The sequence below is a fragment of the Halichoerus grypus genome, chromosome 3, assembly GCF_964656455.1.
Source record: "Halichoerus grypus chromosome 3, mHalGry1.hap1.1, whole genome shotgun sequence".
Classification (NCBI taxonomy): Eukaryota; Metazoa; Chordata; class Mammalia; order Carnivora; family Phocidae; genus Halichoerus; species Halichoerus grypus.
In genome coordinates this window covers 70,106,885-70,129,568 of record NC_135714.1, presented here as the reverse complement: position 1 = coordinate 70,129,568, position 22,684 = coordinate 70,106,885, and the positions used below count along the sequence as shown (strand labels likewise).

At 42.2% G+C, this 22,684-nt stretch overlaps 1 protein-coding gene and 1 long non-coding RNA gene across 19 annotated transcripts in view; one reads left to right on the top strand and one right to left on the bottom strand.

Moving 5' to 3' along the window:
- AFF1 (ALF transcription elongation factor 1) overlaps nt 1-22,684 on the bottom strand; it is a 238,085-nt gene that overhangs the window by 71,659 nt on the left and 143,742 nt on the right. For all 18 annotated transcript variants that reach the window (XR_013446404.1, XR_013446405.1, XM_078068916.1 and 15 more), the window contains 2 exons: nt 20,088-20,208; nt 18,773-19,693 (listed from right to left, as the gene is read on the bottom strand). Coding sequence is in view for 16 of the 18 variants with exons in the window: in XM_078068916.1 (XP_077925042.1) it covers nt 18,773-19,693; nt 20,088-20,208 (1,042 nt within the window). In the remaining 2 variants the exon portion in view is untranslated. The remainder of the gene's footprint in view (nt 1-18,772; nt 19,694-20,087; nt 20,209-22,684) is intronic.
- Nucleotides 6,572-22,209, top strand: LOC144381360 (uncharacterized). The gene is made up of 3 exons (XR_013446407.1): nt 6,572-6,705; nt 17,556-17,680; nt 22,136-22,209. It is a non-coding gene; the product is annotated as an uncharacterized LOC144381360 (long non-coding RNA).

Genomic DNA, 22,684 nt, shown 5'->3' with positions numbered 1-22,684 from the left:
TTGAGCAGACTTCGCAACTGGGGATTTTCAAAAGTCTCAGATGTTCCTCCAAGTCATCCTCAGTGGTTCTGGCCTTGTAGCGTAGTGCTCATGAGCAAGGGTCTGAGTTGGACAGACTGGCTTCCAGATAAGACTCTGCCAGGGACCAACTACAAGCTCGCTGCATGGAAAGGGCTTAAACAGTGCCTGGTACATAGTACATTCTCAATAAAATACATCATTTTTACTGTTATGCTCTTACAAAAGCCTCAGTCTTTTTATTTTTTCCCTGTTTTTCCATTCTACTAAACTTTCCCACTTCTCCACACCATCACCCAAAACAAGCTTTATTTAATGAATACGTATAAAAACCTCCTCTGGAAGGGGGGAGGGAATGCTGAAGGAATGAGTGACAACAAATTTTATATCTTTTAATAACTATTTAGTACAATCCTTACTTGCACTTTCCTCTGATTTATCCTTAAACAACCAAGGTCTCTTCAGCTTTGGAGCAGCCATCACCTATGGACACTTATGTCTGCAATATATTTCTAATAAATTCTGAATTAATTAATGTGGGGAAAACAAGGTAATTTGTAGAGGCTGGCTCCTGGGCCCTAGGAACTAGAGACTGGGAGGATGGAGGGAGCCCGGGCAGGGGCTGTGGTGCTGTCCACCAGGCAAGTGCTGATAAGCCCTAAGGGTTCAGTTGAGCCTGCCTCCAGGATAGCCCTCCTGTCAAGCCATTTATTGGACAAGGAAAAAGTGCAAAAAAGGCTTTCCCTGAGAAGAGTTTCGGGGCCAGCAGGGGAAAACAGGGACTGGCCATGTCAGCACTGCCCTTCCCCATGACTGCCCTTTTGCAGAGTCTACTGGACGGGCAATCAATGAGGGGCCACTAGAAAGCCCAAACCCTGGGGGTTTACTTAACTAACTAGAGCATTCTTGAGAATTTCTCCATTGTGGCATGAGACCTGCTCTTAAGGGTGAATGCCATGACCTATCCCACAGTGCCAATCAATAAAAAATTATTAAGTCTTCAAGCAAGGCAACTAAAACACAGGCTGTAATACTCATCAAAATCAGTTGTGTCTTCATTACCATGTAGGGATACTCTACCCTATCCTGATATCCTGCAGGAAATCGATGGCCCTTGTACCGCTTCCACCTCTGAAAATACTCAGAGTTAAGCCCCAATCTCCTTCCCAGCCTACATACCTGGTAACTTTGCAGGACAACCTGCTGGCACAGTCAGAAATAAATTTCAAACAATATTTTCATTGAAGTCTTCTAAAAAATATTCCTCACTCAAGAAAAATTTCTATAGTATGATACTGGTAGCAGCAGAAGCAGCTGTAAGTAGGAGAAACATCTATTAAGTGCCAGTTGAATAGAGGAGGTGGAGGAAAGGGGAAAGGAAACAGTGGACAAAACTGAGTTCTGAACAGAGGGAAGCTCTTCAAGCATGAAGAGGTCCTTCACTGGCAAACACAAGGAAATGTTCCAAGTCACCACCAGGACTCAAGCTTACTTTCCTTCTTTGACACGGGTCCATCTCCAGCCAAACTTTGTAAATTCTTTCCCCCGTGACTCAAAGTATAGTCTAAAGCAGTTTTACCCAAACTTTCAGTCATTTCCACACTATCTTGACAAGGATACCATATTGTACTGTAGCACCGCCTGTACTATTTTCTTTAAATCAACTTATGATCGATTCAGTTTTTCCCTGGCCTCACTGTAAGTAACAGTATTTATGAAATCCTGAATTTGGTGTGCTGGTATACATATTTTTTTTCACTTGCATTAAGATACATAAAATAAATATTGGTGCCCCTATACTCTTTTGGAAGTTCCGGTACTAATCAATATTATTTGAACCCAAAATTGAATGGATGTCCTGGGACATTTCATTGATGTTTTTCAGAAAAGCTGTGATGACTTCCCTACTTCATAAAGTCATCCTATTTTATTAGTTTATATAAGTGTTGCCCACTCTCTATAGCAGACTCAGGAAGACTTCACAAATTACATGAATATGCCTACTCATGCCTATTCTTACTGGACTTGTGACCCAGACGACAAAATTAACACTATATGATCTGCAGTTCAGTACCGTAACTTCCCCCCATGTGTTTCATGATGCCCAAATACAACCGAAAGCTCTTCACAAGGCTGGAACTAGCCCCATGGAGTTCTCACAACAATTAACACAATTCTGGAATCCTGAAAACACAGCAGGTACTCAGTACTTTACTAGTGGTACAAAATATTCATTCAAGTCTCTTATTTTAAAAACCGTATTTTAAAATTTGAATAAAATTAAATGCATGACAAAGAATTTCATTACTTCACCAAAACACTTGAGAAATACAATCAAACCAAGCCAAAACATTAGGACACACCTTAGGATCCTGATGACTTCTAAACATAGTTGTAAAGTCAATAAAGAAACTTGCAGATGAGTAAATATACAATTTTCCTACAGTGTGAATTTGCTTTTACTGTTACTGCATGTCAGTGAAGGTGGGACATCATGCAGTCTACTGTATGCTAGGCAAATGTATAACCCATTTCATTTTCACACCAGCCCTGTAGCTCAAGTAGAAATGTCTCATTTAAAGATGCAGGAAAATGAACCCGGGTATTCTGACTCCATAGTGCCATCCGTTAGACAGATTACCTCCCATTTGTATCTCTTTAAAGCCTTAAAATTCAAAACTATTGGGGTGCCTGGATGGCTCAATTGGTTGAATCTTGATTTTGGCTCTAGTCATCATCTCAGGGTCTGCTGGGCATGGAGCCTGTTTAAGATTCTTCCTCTTCGGCTCCCTCTGCCCCACCCTTCCCTCCCCCTCACATGCACACAACGCCACTGGGGGGGGGGGGGGGGAAGAAATTCAAAACTATTAAAACTACCCAAATTTCAGATTCTAAACCAAGGCAGAGAAGTGAATCTACTACATTTACTCATACATTTAGACAATGTTAGAATAATTGTGATAATGACATAGATACAGCAGCTATTAAATATTTACTGTATGCCAGTCACTAATCCAAGGGTTTCATGTACATTTTCTTTTTAAGCCTGACAACTATTTTATGAGAAAAATTCTATTATTTCTGTTGTAAAGGTAAGAAATGGAGGCTTGAACAGTAATTTTTAGTATTTAAGTAATTTGCCTGTGGTCTAACAGCTAGTTTGAGATAAAGATTCAAACCCAAGTCTTCCTTAATCCAAAAATCATGCTCTTAACCACCACCTATAACGCCTTAAAGTCCCATCTAATTAGCCAAAAAAACAAACAAAAAAACCAAGATGACTTAAAAAAAAAAAAAAAAAAATTAAAGTATATCTTCGTTCCCTTCAACAACTGCAAAGTTTTTAATGTCCCATGGGCTATATACTCTATTATAGATTTATTATTTATCCCTAGTTATTAGTAAGTATTAACACATCAAAATTCTCAGCAATGATATCGACAGAGGGGAAACAAAATCATATCCAACAAGAAAGAATAGTTTGGAAATTCTCGAAAACAGTCACACCCCAATTCTTAAATAGTACCCTACACTAATTAAGTATACTTGCATATTTGTACAAGTACAGAAACCTGTACCTTATAGAAACCTCAACATGAACTGTCCATACAACTACAGGATCAATATTTTTAAGATCAGCCTTTTTGGAGGAGATGGGAGTCTCTGGAGCCGGGAACCAAAGCTGTTGTATCTCTTCCTCTCTTCCCCTTCCTGTTTCAACTAATAAAGGCTGTTCAAACCATAAAAACAAAAACACAAACACGTATACATGTTGCTAAGATCAAAGGAAGGAAAGCAGCCCTTGTTCACTGAATGGGCGTTGAAGCCCCATTTCCCATTATTCACTATAGAAACAAGAAAAATAATTTTGAATAAAAGGTACTGAAGAATATGCTACTGGTCTCAGCATAGGAAACAGCATCAGCATCCAACTGCTAGGAATTCAAATTCCTTTTTAAAAAAGAATCATAATATTTTAGAGCTGAGAAGAGCATGACTGACTACCCACCTCCTCATTTAGGAAACTAAGGGAGCGTATTTCTACTTGGTGACAAGGAAAATAAGAATCCATGTTCCACAGTTTTAGGTGGTAGCAAACAACTTAAAAAAAAAGTTAAGGAGGCTAACATTGTGGGGTTTTCTTTAAAATATGACTTAACTATCTGAATCATACATTTAAAGGCTTATTGGAAAACATCTCTGTATTTGGAAATAAGGGCAAAGATGAAGCAGCAAAGTAGGACCAACTTTACATAATTTCTTTTAAAAGTTTGAAAATCAGGGATGCCTGGGTGGCTCAGTCCGTTAAGCATCTGCCTTTGGCTCAGGTCATGATCCCAGGGTCCTGGGATCAAGTCCCACATCGGGCCCCTTGCTCGGCGGGGAGCCTGCTTCTCCTTCTGCCTGCCGCTCCCCCTGCTTGTGCTCTCTCTCTCTCTCTCTCTCTGACAAATAAATAAATAAAATCTTTAAAAAAATAAAAATGAAAGTTTGAAAATCAGGGGCACCTGGCTGGCTCAGCTGGTAGAGCATGTGACTCGATCTCAGGGTTATAAGTTCAAGCCCCGTGCTGGGCACAGAGCTTACTTAAAAAACAATAACAAAAATAAAAAGTTTGAAAATCAATTGCTTTTTACTTTAACTAGATACCATTAAACACATTTCATTATAAATCCTTCTGAAAAGATAGGTCTTTTGCACGTCTGGGTTTTCATCCATTGGATCTGCCCAGAGGGAGGAATAACCATGAGGACGTAGAAATACTTGAATTCAGAGAGAGAACACTGACACTCACAGGGCTCAAGCCAGTGTGTGTGCCCTAAAGGATTAGCCAATTGTAGCTTTGCAGGAATGCAAAACCTACGTTGACAATGTTTATGGGGAAAAAAAATCAAAATCCAGATTTCAATGTGAAGTGTATTAATTTCCAGATGCTGGCAACTCAATCAATCCCACCATACAAGACCCTGGCCCTCTGAGGGTGAACACTCTCTAAAGTTGGCTTTAGGGCGCCTGGGTGGCTCAGTCGTTAAGCGTCTGCCTTCGGCTCAGGTCATGGTCCCAGGGTCCTGGGATCGAGCCCCGCATCGGGCTCGCTGCTCCGCGGGAGGCCTGCTTCTCCCCCTCCCACTCCCCCTGCTTGTGTTCCCTTTCTCGCTGTGTCTCTCTGTCAAATAGATAAATAAATAATCTTAAAAAAAAAAAATAATAAAGTTGGCTTTAATGCTTCCTTCTCTCACAAATGGGGGAATGGGAGAACACAATACTGGGGAACAGGCTCATTTTGAAGACCTGAGTCTCTTTTTATATGAAGCATAGCCCCACATACACTATGGGCATCTTCAGTCCCCTCGGGGAGATTGTGAAAAGGCCCTCTGTGTGGGGGACACAGGGCGAGGCAGCCCCACGGCTGTACTGTGTGATGGTCTCCTGCTTGCCGCACAGGCGCCTGCCAAAGCCTGCTTCAGCAGACTGGCATGTGCAGGCTGACAGATCACCAGAAACATGAACCAAGTAAGCAAAACAAACCACAGTGTAGTTATTTTACATGACTTGCATGGAATAAATCTGTGAACTATAGGTGAGTCATCACATAATAAAGGACTCAATTAGATTCAGAACAACACACCAGTGTTTTCCCCCATCGTAGCAACTAGCTCACTGGAATCTTGAGAGAATATAAGGGACATAAAGAACCCTGGTGTCTCTGTTTTACTCTTTCCTGCAAGATAATTAATCTTACTAGAAAATTAAACCCAGGTTGCCAGTCGGGCATTTTCAGGGTCAATAATTCTTAAGTTACTAGGATACCAATTAATGATACCCAAGTGGCCTAGAAGAGTTAATGCCCCTACCCAAAATGGTTGGCTCATTCCCAAAAAAGTGATTCATTCAATGGCAAAATATTTAAAATTGAGAATCCTCTGATATTAACAGCAATTTTATCATATGTAAGCACTTATATAAAAAGAAACCCAAAATTCACTAAAGGAAATTTGGTGTCCTATTTAAATAGAGAGGAAAGCACCTACATACATGACAGATACAGAAAAATCATGACTTTCCAAATTTTATAGTAAATAAAACCACCTGATTAATCTCTAAACTCAATGCTGAAAGAACAGCAATTAGGAGGCCGGAGCTCTACTAAGAACGCCTAATGATCGGATTAGGCTGCTTATTTTCAAATCCACATGTAAGAATGCCTAACATGACCTAGGAAATACTTAGGCTAAAAATGGTAAGTCAAACAATTTCTTTAAAAAATTTCTGAACTTAGTGCCTGCTTCCCAACCCAGTGTCCTAAATAGGAAATACAGTCCCGCATCAAATTGCCCCCCCCCACACACTCCGATAAACATTTATAAGAGATTATCTTTCAGACCACAGATCCAAGTGAACTAAGAACTCGAGCTCAGCACAGAACAGGAAAATTCCCGTTTTTGCTCCTGTCCTCACTTGTGCTAAACACAAAGGACAAAGAAGCAAAGGAGACACATGATCCTGCCCTCAAAATGTTTTTACCACCTGGAGAAAGACACAAAGGATAACACCAAGAAGTCCTGAGGAAGAAGTCTGGGTACCAGGAGCACAGAGGAGAAGGTCATGTCTTTCAGGGTCTGGGTGGCTACAGTAAGGACAAGGAAGCATCAGCAGGAGGCCCATAACCCATGCCTGGAGAGACAGGTAAGAATCCCATCAAGAAAGCAATTGGGGGAGGGGGAGGTTGGAGAGAAGGCAATTGGAAATAATCTGGATTTTTAGCTTGGGCAATGAAGAGGTACTGAAGGATTTTAAACTAGGATGACTTGGGCAATATCCATAGGACTGGGTTGCCAAGTGGATAATGCAGGGGACAGAAAGGAATGGAGACTGACGACCAGAAAGAAGGAGAATATTTTGTGTAGATGAAGAGGCACAGGAGACGTAATGAAATCCGTCACAGATGCTGAATTTGAGATGCCTGGGCAACACCAACAACAAGAGCTGGATAAAACGATCTAGAGATGGAAAAAACTTTCTGCAGTTTTAGGCTAGAAAAATCAATTTGGTGGTCATGAGGGTGCAAGCAGTTGAAATCTTATGTGCAGATGAGATCACCAGCAAAAGACTGCAGAATGAGAAAAGATGGTTGAAAGCAGAGCTTGGGGAAGAGGTGGGAAAGGCAGCCTCCAATGGGGATTGTTAAAGCATGTGTAAAGAGGCAGGAGAAAAACCTGACAAACGAGGGCAGTGTTTCAGGGGATGGTGGTCAACAGTGCCAGAGGCCATGGAGAGGCCAAGCAAGCAACCCCCGCCTCAAGAGAGCTCCTTGACTCTGTCCACCAGGCGTCCACTGGAGGCAGCGCTGTGGAGTGGCAGGGGAACCCCGCAGCCTGCGGTGGGTTCGGAGATTACCTGGGAAGAGAGGACGCAGGCAAAGAATGTTTACCTACTTCTTTCTCCAGAGCATTGGCTAGGAAGAGAACAAGAAAGAGGTAATTAGAGTAAAACAGGAGTGAGGAAAGGTTTGTTTTGCCCCTTAAGCTAGGAAAGGCTTGAATGTAACTAGACTCTTAGGAAAGAGGCAAGTAACGAGGGAAAGGCTTAAGGTAACCAAAAAGGGTGTGTAGGTAGAAGGGCAAGAGAAGGATCTGCTCCTTCTGTGAGATCAAAGGGAAAGCTGTAAATGGTGGATGTAATTACAGATTTTTTGGGGGGCAGGGGGGAACAATGTAGATGGAGAGAACCGAGAGATCTCATACCTGGTGGCCTCCTTCCTTAAAGGGTAGAAACCTCAGAGAAAGCCACATGGCTACCAGGACCAAAACTGAGTTTTAATCATCCTCTCATTTGAATCATCGATTCCACCCAACATCTGCATTTATCAGGCACTAACATGAAGGCAAGGCCATGGAGAAAAGCAGAGCTCTTAACGCTTCAAATGAAAGTGTTAAAAAAAATGATTACTCCACAGAGGCCATGTTTTGTGGTAGAAAGAGGACTGGAACTAGGAGCCAAGAGTCCTGGTTTCATGCCCCCAGCTCTGCCACTTAGGAGCTTAAATCATTGGACTCCGTTCCATGGCATGTAAAATGGTGATTCGTGCCAACCGCCCTAACTCACAAGGTTGCTGTGACAATCGAGAGAGAAACAAATAAGCAATTGCCTTGGAATTAAAAAGGGGTGGGTGGGGGCGGCAGTAAAATATTTTCAAGCGCCTAAGTTTAAGGGAACCATTTATACCAGGAATTGCCAAGCTATGGGAATGTGCCCCACAGGAGTTGAATGCAAATCCCCTGTGCTCTCAGGCAGTGCTGGGTAGCAGTGCCCCTTAGCAAACCAGTTCTTGAAATGTTCTTGATAACACCACCCCTAAGCAAATGCGGTCTTTCTCTAGGCTCTTCACTGGTTTATTTTTAAGACTTGTACATCAAATTTTTAGGGAGGGCTTTATTCAACCTAGCATCTTAACTGGGAATTCCTGGTCCCTTTGATCTGATCCCACCTACATTTCTTTTTTTATTATTATTATTTTTATTTATTTGACACAGAGAGAGCACAAGCAGGGGGAGCAGCAGGCAGAGGGAGAAGCAGACTCCCCGCTGAGCAGGGAGCCCGATGCGGGACTCGATCCCAGGACCCTGGGATTATGACCTGAGCTGAAGGCAGATGCTTAACTGACTGAGCCACCCAGGCGCCCCTACATTTCTTTTTTAAAGATTTTATTTATTTGACAGAGAGAGACAGTGAGAGAGGGAACACAAGCAGGGGGAGTGGGAGAGGGAGAAGCAGGCTTCCCACTGAGCAGGGAACCCAATGCAGGGCTCAATCCCAGGACGCTGGGACCATGACCCAAGCTGAAGGCAGACGCTTAACGACTGAACCACCCAGGCACCCCTCCCACCTACATTTCTAAAGCATACACCAATAAACGAGAATATGTTCAAAGTCTTTCTACTTTCCCAACAACTCATTTTGATAACCCTCTGTCTAAATTCTACCTCTCTCCTTAAAGCCCAGTTCAAATTTTAACTCTAATTGCTCCTTCTACCACCCGTTGAGCTCTTATTATGTGCCAAGTGCTGTTCTAAGCATTTCATACGAATTACCCTCAATCTAGTGGTCCCACTGTACAGATAAATAAACTAGTAACAACACGGCAAGGTCAAGTTTCCTGCCCAAGGTCTCAGAGAATTGTAACCCCATGCTAGAGTGTCTGCCATCAAGCCAAAGTAATTTCTCCTCTTTATTAAGCACCAGCTCTTGGATAAATTATTCAATAAGGAACTGAAAATTTTCAGGACCCCCATTCTCAGGATGTAGGCTCACCTCCCCATTGCTCCGCTCTGCCTCTCCCCAACTACTCTTGCTAGGCTCCTCACTGTCTTCCCTCCACGTTTCTTCTCTCCCCTTTACTGTAGCCTGGAATGCACTTTTGCCAATACCCAAAATTGGAAGTGCTACAAAAGCCGACACTCAAAGAATGGACAGCTTCCTCTTTTGAAAGGCAGCATAATGTAGGGGTCATAGTTAAGAGTGTGGATGCAAGCCAGACTACTTAGCTCTGGATTCCAGAGCCAGCACTTAAGGCCTGGGTAAACCTGGACAAATGAATTTCTCTGTACCCTTGTGAGTCTCTCAGTAAAACTGCAATAATAATAGTGCCTACTACAGGGGATAGTTGCAAGGATTAAATGAGTTAATGCACACAAAGCATTTAGAACTGTTCCCACCATAAAGGAAACAGGAGAACAGTGTGAGCATTATAAGGCCATAATTAGTAGTTCCACACTACCTTTTTCATACTGATGATACTTTGTGTTTTTTTACACTATGTAATAAATGTACTGTGTCAATGTCTTTTTCTCCCATTAGCTCCCTTTATATCTAGTGGGTGTTCAAATGCTTGTTGACTAAAAAGGCAGAAACCTAGAATGTAAAGAGGTAAAATCCTTCCAGACCAAACTGTTCCTGACAGGAAAAGAATTTTTAACATTTTTAAAGAATGTCCAGATTATCTGATAATAGAAAAAAAGAACATTTTCCATAAGTTAACATGTTCTCAAGTATGAAAAAAATGTTAGAACAAACTCTACAGCATCAAATTCTGTAAAAAAATAAAAATAAATTTTCTAAGTTTGTAAGAGTTTGTAAGAACTGCAGGAAATGTGAACAACATGGAACACTTTCTTTAATTCACGCAGCTCAATTCAAAGCTTCAAATTCTGGTCCAATATATATTTTCAGAGTTCTACTATTTGTACATAGGAACAACAACAAAAAAAACCCTAAGATGATTTATCTAAGGGACAGAGTAAGAAATAGGACCTCTAATTACTTAAATACCGAGGCCCCTAGATTAAAACATTAAACCTCAAAACCCTTTAGCCAAAGGATTAAGGAGATTAGAGTGGGCTTGACAAATTACCACAGGGTTAGGGGGGAAAAAATGCAGACAGAAAGTAGGCCAAGCTTACACAGGGAACGAAATGAAGTTCAAGAGAAAACTAATGTTGTGTGTCCCTGAACCTCTAGAGGGGGAAAGATTGTCAATCTAGTGATTTCAACAATTAAAGAAAACAGTGTCAGTATAAAAATAGCTCTTATAAAGTTCTTGGAAAATGTGAACATGCAGCAAAGTTAACCTCGGAAAATAACGATTTTCAAATAGATCTTGGCAACTGGAGAGGAGAAATACAAGGCCAAAAAATAAACTTGTTATGATAACAGGAACCAGGATTCTCTCTTAAAAGGAATTCTGCTTAAATAGCTCATTAGTATTGGTCACTCCCACCAAAACAACCCAAATCAAAACTACTAACTCCGTCATCAACAGACTCCCCTTGGAATATTTGGTTTTCTGTCCCTGAAGATTATCAGTTGGCTCAAAATAAATCACAATTAATCTAGACAAGAGCTAAAATGACTCCAGTGGCTACGTGAGAGCCTGGGAGAGCACTTGGCCTGGAAAGATTCTGAAGAGCTGAATGTCTACATTTTGGCAAAGACACAAGATGAGGGACCCAGGGGGGATCCAATAACTCTCCACAAACATCTCAAGTGTGAAAACAACAAGGAGGAACAGGAATTTCTTATCCTGGTACCAAATGTACTTCTGGCATTTTGAGAAGGAACAGAACATAAAACGAACAAAGAAAACAGCTCCAATTAACACCACCCAAAAAGATTTTCAAGGTTCAATTGTAGGCCTTCTTTTTGGGCTACTATATGTAATTCCATTATTCATACTAACTCATTTCTAGCAATTCTAGAGCTTCTCAAAAATATCTTGCCTATGTTACTTAGAATGTTTCCTTCAGTGTTTCAACTGTTTCTTCAAACTCAAAGAATGACCAGGATCAGGAAACAGCTCTAGTTGGTGAAACTGAAATCTGATTTTTCACCAGAATTCTTGTTTGTAAATATCAGCTCAAAGGAAAAACAAAAAACCAAACACACACACACACACACACACGCACAGTTCAGGCAAAACAAAATAGTCCACAGGGCCAATCTAGTGCTCAGGCTGTTTGTAGCTTCTGCTCTAAAATTTCTGTCAGTCACTTGCTACTATTTTTTCATTTTTATATTTAGATATTTGGGGGCTCTAAAATTTAGCCAGCCTCTAAGCAGATACAAGCTAGTTACTATTCAATATTTCTCATAGTTGGGAAGTATTCTGCTCCAGACACCAAGCATCATCAGAGACTTGGGTACACAGATAACCTTTCCTTCCACTTTGTTATCATTTTCTTAACACAAACATTTAAGTAGAGCAGGTCTGCCCAAGTTAACTGAGTGCTAGCTCCTGGAATCTAATTTAATTTGCTATAAAAGAGTTACTGTAATAAAAACATCTTTAGAAAACTGAACAAAGCTAGATAAGCTAGATAAGGGGGTATCAGAATCTTACTTTCCCCACAAGCTTGACAATGTTGAGGACACAAGAAAGGAAACAGGAGGGCGCCTGGGTGGCTCAGTTGTTTAGGCAACTGCCTTCAGCTCAGGTCATGATCCTGGAGTCCCGGGATCGAGTCCCACATCGGGCTCCCTGCTCAGCGCGGGGTCTGCTTCTCCCTCTGACCCTCTTCCCTCTCGTGCTCTCTGTCTCTCATTCTCTCTCAAATAAATAAATAAAATCTTAAAAAAAAAGAAAGAAAGAAAGGAAACAGGAGCTGTGGAGGAAGAAAAAGTGTACGTAGTCTTTGGAGTCCTACTCCCTCCTTTCTTCCCTGAGGCTACTCTCATTTCCTACTCAGGACAGAAAGTCCTATCAATCCAGCCTGCTCCTTTTGCCTAAGGCCCACTTGGGAGACACTGGGGCCACTGGGGTCGGTTTTCAGCCCTTGTGGAGCAGTTTTTATTTCCAGGCTCTAGAACAAACCTCATGAAAATCACAGGTACAGATTCTGGAGCCCACCTGGATACCTGTGGAACCAATCTCCTAGGGTGGGGATTCGAATTTTTATTTTTTACAATTTGTATCTTCAGCAGGCTTCCCCAGGTGATTCGGATGTGCTGCCAAGTTTCAGAATGAATGCAAAAAAATCCCCTTTGACCTACAGTACTGAGCTTATAACCCAAGAGAACTTGTAACGGTCTCTGTACATCACGTGGCATAAGCCAGGGGTACATGCTGCTCCCTCTTCCTGGAATATTGAGGCTGCCGAACCCCCAGGACATCTGTGATGGTCTGAATGTTTACATGCCCCCAAAATTCATGCTGAAACCCCAAAGGTGATGACAGTAAGAGGTGGGGCCTTTGGGCAGGGCCCTCCCCAATGGGACTAGTGCCTTATCAAAGAAGTTCCAGAGAAATCCCTGCCCCTTTCACCAAGTGAGGATAAAGTGAGAAAACACCAACTAGGAACTAGGAAGAAGGTCCCTCTTGTGAATGTGATCGCGGCTAGTGCTTTGATCTTGGGCTTCCAGCCTTCAGAACTGTGAGTAATAACTTTCTGTCGTTTATAAGCCACCCAGTCTGTGGTATTTTGTTCACAGCAGCCCAAACAGACTAAGACAACCCCTCACTTCTGTCACTTTTACTCGCTATTCAGGTCTTACTTGACTTCTTCCCTGAGCTCCTTGATTCCAAGCCACAGGCCCCCTTTATCCCTCTTATAACAGTTTGTAGATTTTTTTTTTTTTTTAAGATTTATTTATTTGACAGAGAGAGACAGCGAGAGAGGGAACACAAGCAGGGGGAGTGGGAGAAGGAGAAGCAGGCTCTCCACCGAGCAGGGAGCCCGATGCGGGGCTCGATCCCAGGACCCCGGGATCATGACCTGAGTCGAAGGCAGATGCTTAACGACTGAGCCACCAGGCGCCCCAACAGTTTGTAGATTCTTTACAGTGCTTGCCAAAGTTCTTACAATTTGATCAGAGCGGTTATCTGCATGATGTCAGTTCCTAACTAGATAGTCAAGGCCCAAGAGGCTCAGAACCATCTGTTTTGCCCACCGTTGTAACTCCATCCCCAGCACGAGGCTTGGCACATAGTAGGTGCTCTAGATAATTTAGGTAGAAGGTGCAGAATTGATGGTGTTTACAGGAGAGAGTGAGCTTCTTAACTCTACTGAGCATCAGCAGGCGACATACCACCAACACACCTAAAGGGAACTGCCTGAAGGGTTAGATCATTTCGTAATAGGTAAGTTGCTCTTTTCAAGGTTTAAGATAGTAAGAGGACTAAATATGGAAGTAGGAAAGACTATTTGCACATATGAATGCAAAGTGAATCACTATTACAAATTTTCCACTGTGGATTAATTCACACTGTTAGGCTGGCAGTTTATTGAAAATGGAGGGTACAGTTTAAGAATTGCCATGAGTCAAGATAGTCCAACAATGAACTCACAGCTGCAGGGGACACCCGGGTTTTGGAAATTAGATGGAAGCATTTGGTAATAGAAGTCATTCCTCACTGATGCCCTAAGAGGCCACAGGGAAATCAGAGACCATCAGGACTCAAGATCAGATTCATCTGGAGGGAATGGCTTGGGACCACATAAGGACACAAGCAACAGCAAATTTAAATTTACAGTAAGTTCTGCTAGATGCCAGTGAGTTATTTGAATAAATTAAGGTAACTGTACCATTTACATGTACACTTCAAACTAAGTGAAAAAATAGAAACCTATCATTTCTACTACTTTATAAGCAGATTCTCAAGTTCCCAGGATGGTCTTCAGTTTCTGTTTCTGAAGATCCAGCCCATCCTCATTTCTTCCCACCAGCTGCCCCTTGCCAAGGTTAAGCTGAGCCAGGAAGGGCTTGATTCAGGGACTTTTCGGGCAGTCTAGTCCCAAAGCTTTAAATACTTCTATATGCAAACATAGCCCAAACTTATCATTTCCAGTCTTAACACTTTCTCTGAGCTGGCCTACTACCTACGACTGCCAACTTGTCACATCTACCTGGACAAATAACGGCATCTCAAACTTATTATCTGATTTACTCAGAGCTCCTGGTTTTCCCTCCAAACTTGTCCACCCAGGTCAAGTCCCCCCTCAGCAGCAGTTATCATCCCAGCATCCAGACCTATCAAGTAAAACAACCCTTGATGCATCACTTTCCCTCACCTCAGGCACACTCCCATCTCCAGCCAACCGAAGCCCCACCAGTCCCCCGTCAAACACATCTGGAATTGGCCCCGTCTGCACCACATCCACTCCTATTACCTTACTCCAAGCCATCCTCATTTCTCAACCCCTACCTGGTCTCCCTGCTTCCACCCTTGCCCCTCAAGCCATTTCCACCTAGAAACCAGAATGATTTTTTTCAAAAAAGAAAGCTACATCACTGCCCTGCTCCAGATCTTCCAGCCGTCTCCATTTGTACTTAACAAGCAGAAGTAGAAAGATCATAATAGAACGGAGAGTCTGAGCTCTGGCCCTGCTACTAACTCTAAATTTCAGCAAAACTATGTGACTGCCTCCTCCAAGGCCTTAGTTGCAAAATGAAAGGGCTGTACATTTAGCTTTAAAAGTCTAATATTCTAAATCCAGTATACAATTTAAAATGCCCATCTCGTCTTATTCCATTTCTCTGTTTCAATAAAACATCTATTTCATAAATCCTGTATCTAATCCCCCCACTCCCCATCCTGGGGTCCGTGCTCAGGAACACAACACAGAGATGCCACAGTTTTTCTCCCACTTTCATTTGATATCTTCAGGCAGAAAAGAGGGATAGGGACAACTGGGTGGCTCAGTTGGTCGAGCATCTGACTCTTGATCTCAGCTCAGGTCTTAATCTCCGGGTCATGAGTTCAAGCCCTGTGTTGGGCTCCACGCTGGGCATGGAGGCTACTGAAAGGAAGAAAGAAAAGACAGAAAGGAAAAAAAAGAAAGAAAAGAAAGGAAGAAATGAAAGAAAAGAAAGAAAGAAAAAAAAGAAGAGAGAAAGAAAAGAGGGGCACCTGGGTGGCTCAGTCAGTCAAACATCTGCCTTTGGCTCAGGTCATGATCTCAGGGTCCTGGGATGGAGCCCAGCTTCAGGCTCCCTGATCAGTGGGGAGCCTGCTTCTCCCTCTCCCTCTGCCCCTTCCCCACTGTTGCTTGTGCTGTCTCAAGTAAAATCTTTAAAAAAAAAAAAAAAAAAAAAAGGATAGAGAGGAATCTCAACCTTCCACTTGGGCAGGTCCATCTGACGTGGCAACTCTACAGCTGGAAGGTATCCACATAAGATCACCGAGTCCTGGCCGTACCCCTCAGATAGGTCATTTCAAGCTGCTACGCATCTTCCAGTTGACACAAAACTAAAACTGACACGCCCACAGAAAAACCAAGTGCAGATTTTTGTGAGCCAGGCCTCTATGTGGTCAGAATACTGACCTTTTGATCATTTTTTTTTTCCCTGTAGGATTCTAGGAAAGACTACGTTTTAACTGTGAGAATGACTTATTCCAGAAAAGAATATCATTTTTTTAGGAGAACCAACTAAAATACACAAACCACATTTGTCTCCACGAAATGAAAGGACAGTGTGGTGTAAGGAATTCACATGGATGTGGCTTGAGAATGAAGGAGAGCCAGGCGGACAAGATGATTTTCCCAGTTTGGTTCATTTTTTAAAATACTGTTTCGTGGAAGCCATGGGGAAGGGGGTGGCGGCGAAGAAACAAACCGCAAAACCCTCACACTCGGAAAGCCAGGAAAGAGAACCTCCTCTGACTTGACTTAGGACAAATTAAGCAAATAAAGGAAAACCACTTAGCCACCCCCATGCCCCTTCTGTCAGGGCTACCAACAGCCAACTTCCTCTATCCCCATCCTCTATCCTTCTGCCCCAACGTCACAAACAGCCCAAGGTATTGCTCATGTTCTGGTTCTACATCCAGAGTTTACCTGCTTTGGGGTGAATTCCCTGCTTCTTCTGACCCCCATCTCTATGCTTTCCTTTGATTCATCAGAATATTAAAATTTGAGATCTTAATAACCCTGCTTCCCAGATTTATTGCCCCTGCACGCCAAGATCTTAGCTCTGAACTCCCCCTTCACACTGGTTTTGCGGCACCCTGCATCTGCCCGGGGCTCCAAGGCAGTTGGAGCCCCAGCTGCCACTAGCATGAGAAGCCCCAACAGAAACTAGACAGAGGCAGCATATTAAAATGAACGCTCACAGCAAACACGGGCCGAAGACAACAAGTTTACATCTACTCAGACTGCTGGAGACGGCAGGTGACCCTGTGCCAGGAAAACCCCATTCTCCAATCACCAAACCCATGGAGGAGTTTGCTCGTTTCAAATATCCACTCAGAAAATATTCAAGGGCCATCTGGCATGGTCCTAAGTTTGAAATACATATTAAATCTGAGGAGCTTTGAGGCCTTAGAGAAATCTCAACTTGGCTTAACTCTTTTTCACCAAGGAAGCAAAAAGTTAACCAGGACTCTCTCCCCTCGAAGGTCTACTGGAAATCCAATTGGTTGAACATAGCAACTAGGTTCCCAGCTTTAAGACTGCCATTTGAAACTTTCTCTAAGCACCAAGTAGTAGGATACTCTGGACTCAATTGTTCTCTAATTGTTTCCTGTGTGGAGGCTGATCTACACACCAGACAGTCGCCTCGCCTGTGGCAGGGACCAGTACTTGCTTGGCATCCCACCCCGCACTTAAGCATATGGTTGAGCATTTGGTAAACAATGCAGATGTTTGCTGATTTGTCTTAAATTTGTTTTAAAGCAATTTTTAGTTGCTTGGGTTTTTTTTTTCTTTTTTAAGAAAATAGGTTTAAATTCCCCCCTTATCTGCTTTTTTTTAACCTGGGAAAACAGAACACACCTTATTTGATAAACAAAGCAAAGAAAACCCCACTAAGTTCTTCACTGTACAAATTATAAGGCAGGCTGACTGGCCATTATGAGGGTGGAATCTCACTTCATTCCACTCTGCCCTAATTTGCTGCCTACCCCTCCTTCCAGCACAGCACAAAATGTTTGGTAAATATCTCATTACGGTGAATCTTCATGACTTAAGAGGTTAAAGGTAGAGTTCTGCCATCTTGGTCACTTCTACCACTTGCTGTCCTCCCCCTTTCCCATTTTTCCTCAGCCTCCACACAAGTCCCATTCTGAAGACATCCAAACTCACTCCAGCTCAACTGACTGTGGACAGAGCTATAACCTCTTCTAAACCAAAAGCTGACACCCCAGAGGAACAGATTTTCCTCCTTCAAGGTAAGGGTTATCTTTCCAGCTAATCATCCTAGAGTCTGTTTGGGTTTTGTTTTTAAGCCTTAAGGAATTTTACCTTCTAGCACCACCTAAGACTGCTATCTGGGTACACACAGAAGCCTTTGAGCAATGGATATGCAAATTAGATGGTTTATACAATAGATGTGACTAAACCAAGGACATTACCTTAACAGATAAGTTTTCAGACAAATTCACTTCAAACATTTCTACTAATCTGAATTTTGGAGTAACTGTTACTAATTTAGAATTTCAGTGATAAGATGTGTGCTCTGATTCTCTTCATTCAAACACAATGCTGCCATTTACCAAAGGGGCAGAAAAAGGAATTTTTGTTTGTTTGTTTAAAAAGATAAAGTATTTTGGTTACTTGAAAAAGCCATTGCTGAATAACATTCTGTACAGTATTTGTGACTCTCTCTCAAATGGGACGTCACCGACACCCCCAGTCTTCTTTCTTAGATGGTAAACAAAAATATATTAGAACAGAACTTTAGTTTCATATTTTCTTGTAACTGACAGGAAACAAATCTTTAGAAATACTTTGCCTTCAACATTTTAACCTCTTAATTTTACTTTTTTATGGTTTGGATCTCAGAATAACTGGGGCTGAGGAAGTATTACCCCTCCCCCCTTTTGCTCTACAATGTTAAAGAAGTCAGTGTTCCCTCAAACAAGTAAAAACAAAAACAAAAAAACCAATGACAGCTCAAAACCTTCCTGAAACTTTCTCATGATAAATACCGTAACTGGGTTGTGCGTTATACAGGTGTATACATTTTTCAAAACACAGCAAACTGTGTACTCATGATCTCTGTATTTTACAGCATATAAATTATGGCTCAGTAAAAACTAAAAAAAAAAAAGAAAAAAAACCTTCCTGAAAATCACATTTCAATATCTGTCATCAGTAATTCCTCTCAGACCTGAGTTCTCTGTGGGGCAACAAGATCCTAAAGCCAAAAAGGAATCTCACAACCCAAAAGCCATTGACACCCAGGTCCCCAGTTCTCCAGAAACTTCCATCTCGAATTTTCCTTCACACTGGAATTGCCCCAGATACGAAATTCCACTCACCTCAGCTGACTGAGACGGCATCTTCAGCTTGGTGAGCTTGGCTTTGGCAGGCACTTTTAAATCTGTTTTTTCAAAGGTCTGTTGCCGGTAGTCTTCCGGCAGGGGTTTCAGTTCAGGAGACTCATTAGGAGCCTGATCTTGACCATCCATGGGCCGGACATAAGCTGTGGGCTTCTGCTGCATTGCAACAGTTTTTGAGGGGAGGGAGGGTGGGGGGAAAGTCTGAGAAGGTGGCTGGGGAGGGGCCACCCCAAGGCTGGCAACTGCCACTAAATTGTCTTGAGGAGTCTCTTTATCGTGGACCTTTACCACGAGGTCTTTGGGAGATTTGGCTGGGCAATAGCCTTTATTGTTACTGTTACTGTTGTGAACCTTGCTGCTTCCTTGTGTCCTGGGAAGAGTTTGCTGGTTGGAATGTACAGGTGACAGGGGGGGCACTGGGGAAGGCAAGGAGAGTAAGGGAGAGAGCTCCCTCTCTGGAGCAGAGTCTGTCACCAAAGCACAGCGGTCTCCATCAGCCCTGCGGTCACCCTTTTTGTGATGACTGGAGCTGCACCCCTCCTGACCGAGGCGATCTTGGGTCGGGTGCTGGTTGTCTGGTGGGCCATAGCTTTTGACATGAGGATTTGACATTGGTTCCATTCTTGGCTGTGCCATCTTTGGATTGTGGCTAATGTTACCAACAGGAAGTGGTCCAGAGGCAGGAGTGTTAATAGGCTGGTGGTGGGCACTAGTGTGGAAGGAGTGGGATGGAATGCTGCTCCCCTTCTCAGGAAATAAAGGATATCTTGGCCTTCCCAACCTATTTTCAGAAGCATCCAAGTGATGAGGGTGGGACTTGCTACTAAGGAACTCCTTCACTTCTTCATAGTTTCCCAACATGTTCTGTATTCGACTGGATAGCTCATCACCTTTTTCTGTCTGGAAAAAGATAGCAGAGTTAGATACTGCGAAAAAAAATCTAAGGAAAATCATCATTTAATAAATGATGTTACATAGTGCCATTTAAAGGGGAAAAAAACACTTCAATTTAATGTGTAATATAACATTTAACATGCAGTTTCAACTCAATTTCCCTGTTGAGAAGCCTGTCCTGGACAAATATTACTAAAGACAGGAAATTAACATTACAAAAGAAGACCACAAACTTTGGCAATTTGAATAACAAGGTTCAGAGAATTTTCATAGTTTATTTTCAAAGACAATCTAAGATAAGTTGTCTTATTTTCACGTGTGGCCCTTGTTCAAACTCACTTTCATCACAGAGTTAAATACGGTGATAAATCAGGCTTTCTAGTATCCAATAAATAAATACCTTGTAGGGCTCTCCAAAAAGGGGGATCTTTTCAGAAAATGCCTCTTTGTCTTGGTGAGCTTCCTGGTTGCGTCTTTCCTTCTCTCTAATTCGAAGCAGGTTTCTGTCTTCATTGTACAAGCTGTTTCAGATGCCACAAAAGAACAAAAATAATAAAAATGTATCAGTGTCCAAGTTTTGCTATGCATATGTACATGTGTGAGGGAGGCCAGAAGAGGTCAAAAAGAAGTGATGACAAGGGAGAGGTTTTAAAGAAGGCCTAAATCCCTCAACCCACTCCTGGATTAAGGCTGTGACCCTCCGGGCCTTGGGTCCTGGCTCCAGAAACCTAAGCATTCACTCTGGAGTACCGCCTTCATGGCTCAGGACTGACTCCAAACTGAACAGTCTTTTATAGGCAGTCGTGGAACAGAGACAAGATTAATGATATTTTTACTTCCAGCTTGCAAAATATGGGGTAGAGGTAGGAGCTTTTCATCTGAAGGAGTCAGCAGGATGTGAACTTTAAAAAGGCTGTTTTCCTGGATCAGTATTATACATTTTGGAAGATTAAAATCAAAAGGCTTATTTCATAATTAAAAGATTACCAAGCACCCAAAACAGCATTTACTTTATTCTCAGCTTATTCTACTGGGAGTGTCTTGGCATGTTAAACCCGAAAAGATAATTTTTATTTCTCATTTCAAATGTCATGGATGGGAAAATCCAATTTTAGATGTCAGCTTTACCTACCAAGAAGTCTGATAATCTGATTGCCCTACTTAAACCACATAAAAATACATCCTAAATCATCAAGCCCTGGCACCAAAAGGGGTTGAAAATGCATTCGCTGACAAACAAATGGCAGAGAAGGAAACCAACAAGAGAGCAGTTTTAGCTAGCATGTAAACCAAAAGTGGGCCTGCCTCAGGTGGGCAACACAGGCCACACCCTCCTGACCCCCACATGTGATATATAAGAATAATGAAGGTAAGAACTATAAACTGACTTTTGCCCTCATACACTTGCTTCTAGGGTAGCTACTGAATTCCCCCCCCCCAATATTATGTGAATAAACAAGTAGGAAAACATTAAATTGTCTTGCCAAGACCATATGTACCTTTAGAAACTCTAGCCCTGATCTCAGACACCCCTTTTTCCTGGCCTCTCTGCTCTCATGACTTCTCTTATTTCCTTTGACAAGAGCCTACTTACTGGTCTCCTTGCCTCCCCAACATCTTGTCCCTCTAAACTAGCCTTCTCATGGAAAGAAATCCAATCTATAAAGCTGTGGTTCTCATGCCACTATCCACATTTTAAAATAAGAGGCATTTGATGGCTCTTTGCTGCTGCAGAATAAACTCTAAATCCTTGCTTTGGCATTAAAATCCCCCCAAGAATCTGGTACAGATCTACTCTAGATATTACCCCACTGTTTCCCTGCAGGCCTGCCACATGCATTCTACCGTCGGTCATATCCATTCCCCAAACTTTTACATTCTAATCCCCACCCCAGAACCCTGAATGATAACCAATTCTTCCAGGATCAGCTTACGCATGAAATAGGATTCTCCTGCAAACCATCTCTATATTCCAGGGATACCAGACTATTCCCTGCTCCTCATTGGTACTCTGGACTTTGATGCTTTCATTCTAATCACACAAATTTCCTCCGCTTCTCTCTCAACCTCACACCCTCATCCCCAATTTTCAGCTACCAGCAAATCTCGAGTGGTTCCAATGACACCCACTCCAAAGGCTTCCTCAAATCCACCAACCCTGTGCTGATAGAACATACTGATTGCTTCTCTCTCCTCCTCCCCTTTCCCCTAGAATGTGAACTCCATCAAAGTAGAACCTCTCATTTATCTCTCTCCTGATGCTAACGCATGGTACTTTGCATAAAAACCAGTCATTAAATATTTTTTTAAATTAAAAAACAGCCACTATGCTTACAGCATATTTTTAAAAACTTACTTGTAATTAAAAAAAATTAACTCTGGAAGACATATGCAAAAACAATTTAAAAAAATAGCCATCTAAAAAGTGATTTTCTGCTATTTCCATAGCCTTAAGCTACCTGGCTAAATTCACCTGGATGTGGAAAAGAATTCCCTGCTTAGTCCACCGGAACAAAAACTTTCCCTAAACGATGGATATCTCGATGGCCTACTTTATAAGAGAACTACAGAGTGAACAATTTTTGTTAGTCAACATACTGAAAGAAGTTGAGAAAAAAAAACTAAACCGGAAACTGTCTACGGAGTCTTCTTTAACACAGTCTGAATCTCACAAGTTTTGGACAGTTAGATTTATTTCTGGTTGAAAGAAGCACAGTGGACTTGACCACTCAGGAATTCCTTTCAGTTATTTTATAATTTTGGTAATTCCTCATTGGCTCAAAAAAAAAAAAAAATCATGTAACATTAGCTCCATGGAAGCCAAAAAGAGGGTTGATCAGGAAATAACTTTTTTCCTTCAAACTTCTTTTACAGCCACTTTGTTTGCAGAGGGGGTGGGGCACGGTACTGTCCTGTGAGCAACCTGAATAGCCAAGCTTCCCTTTTCCAAAGCTACGTGGTACAGGGACCCCACACGGGGTACACACAGGAGGAGAA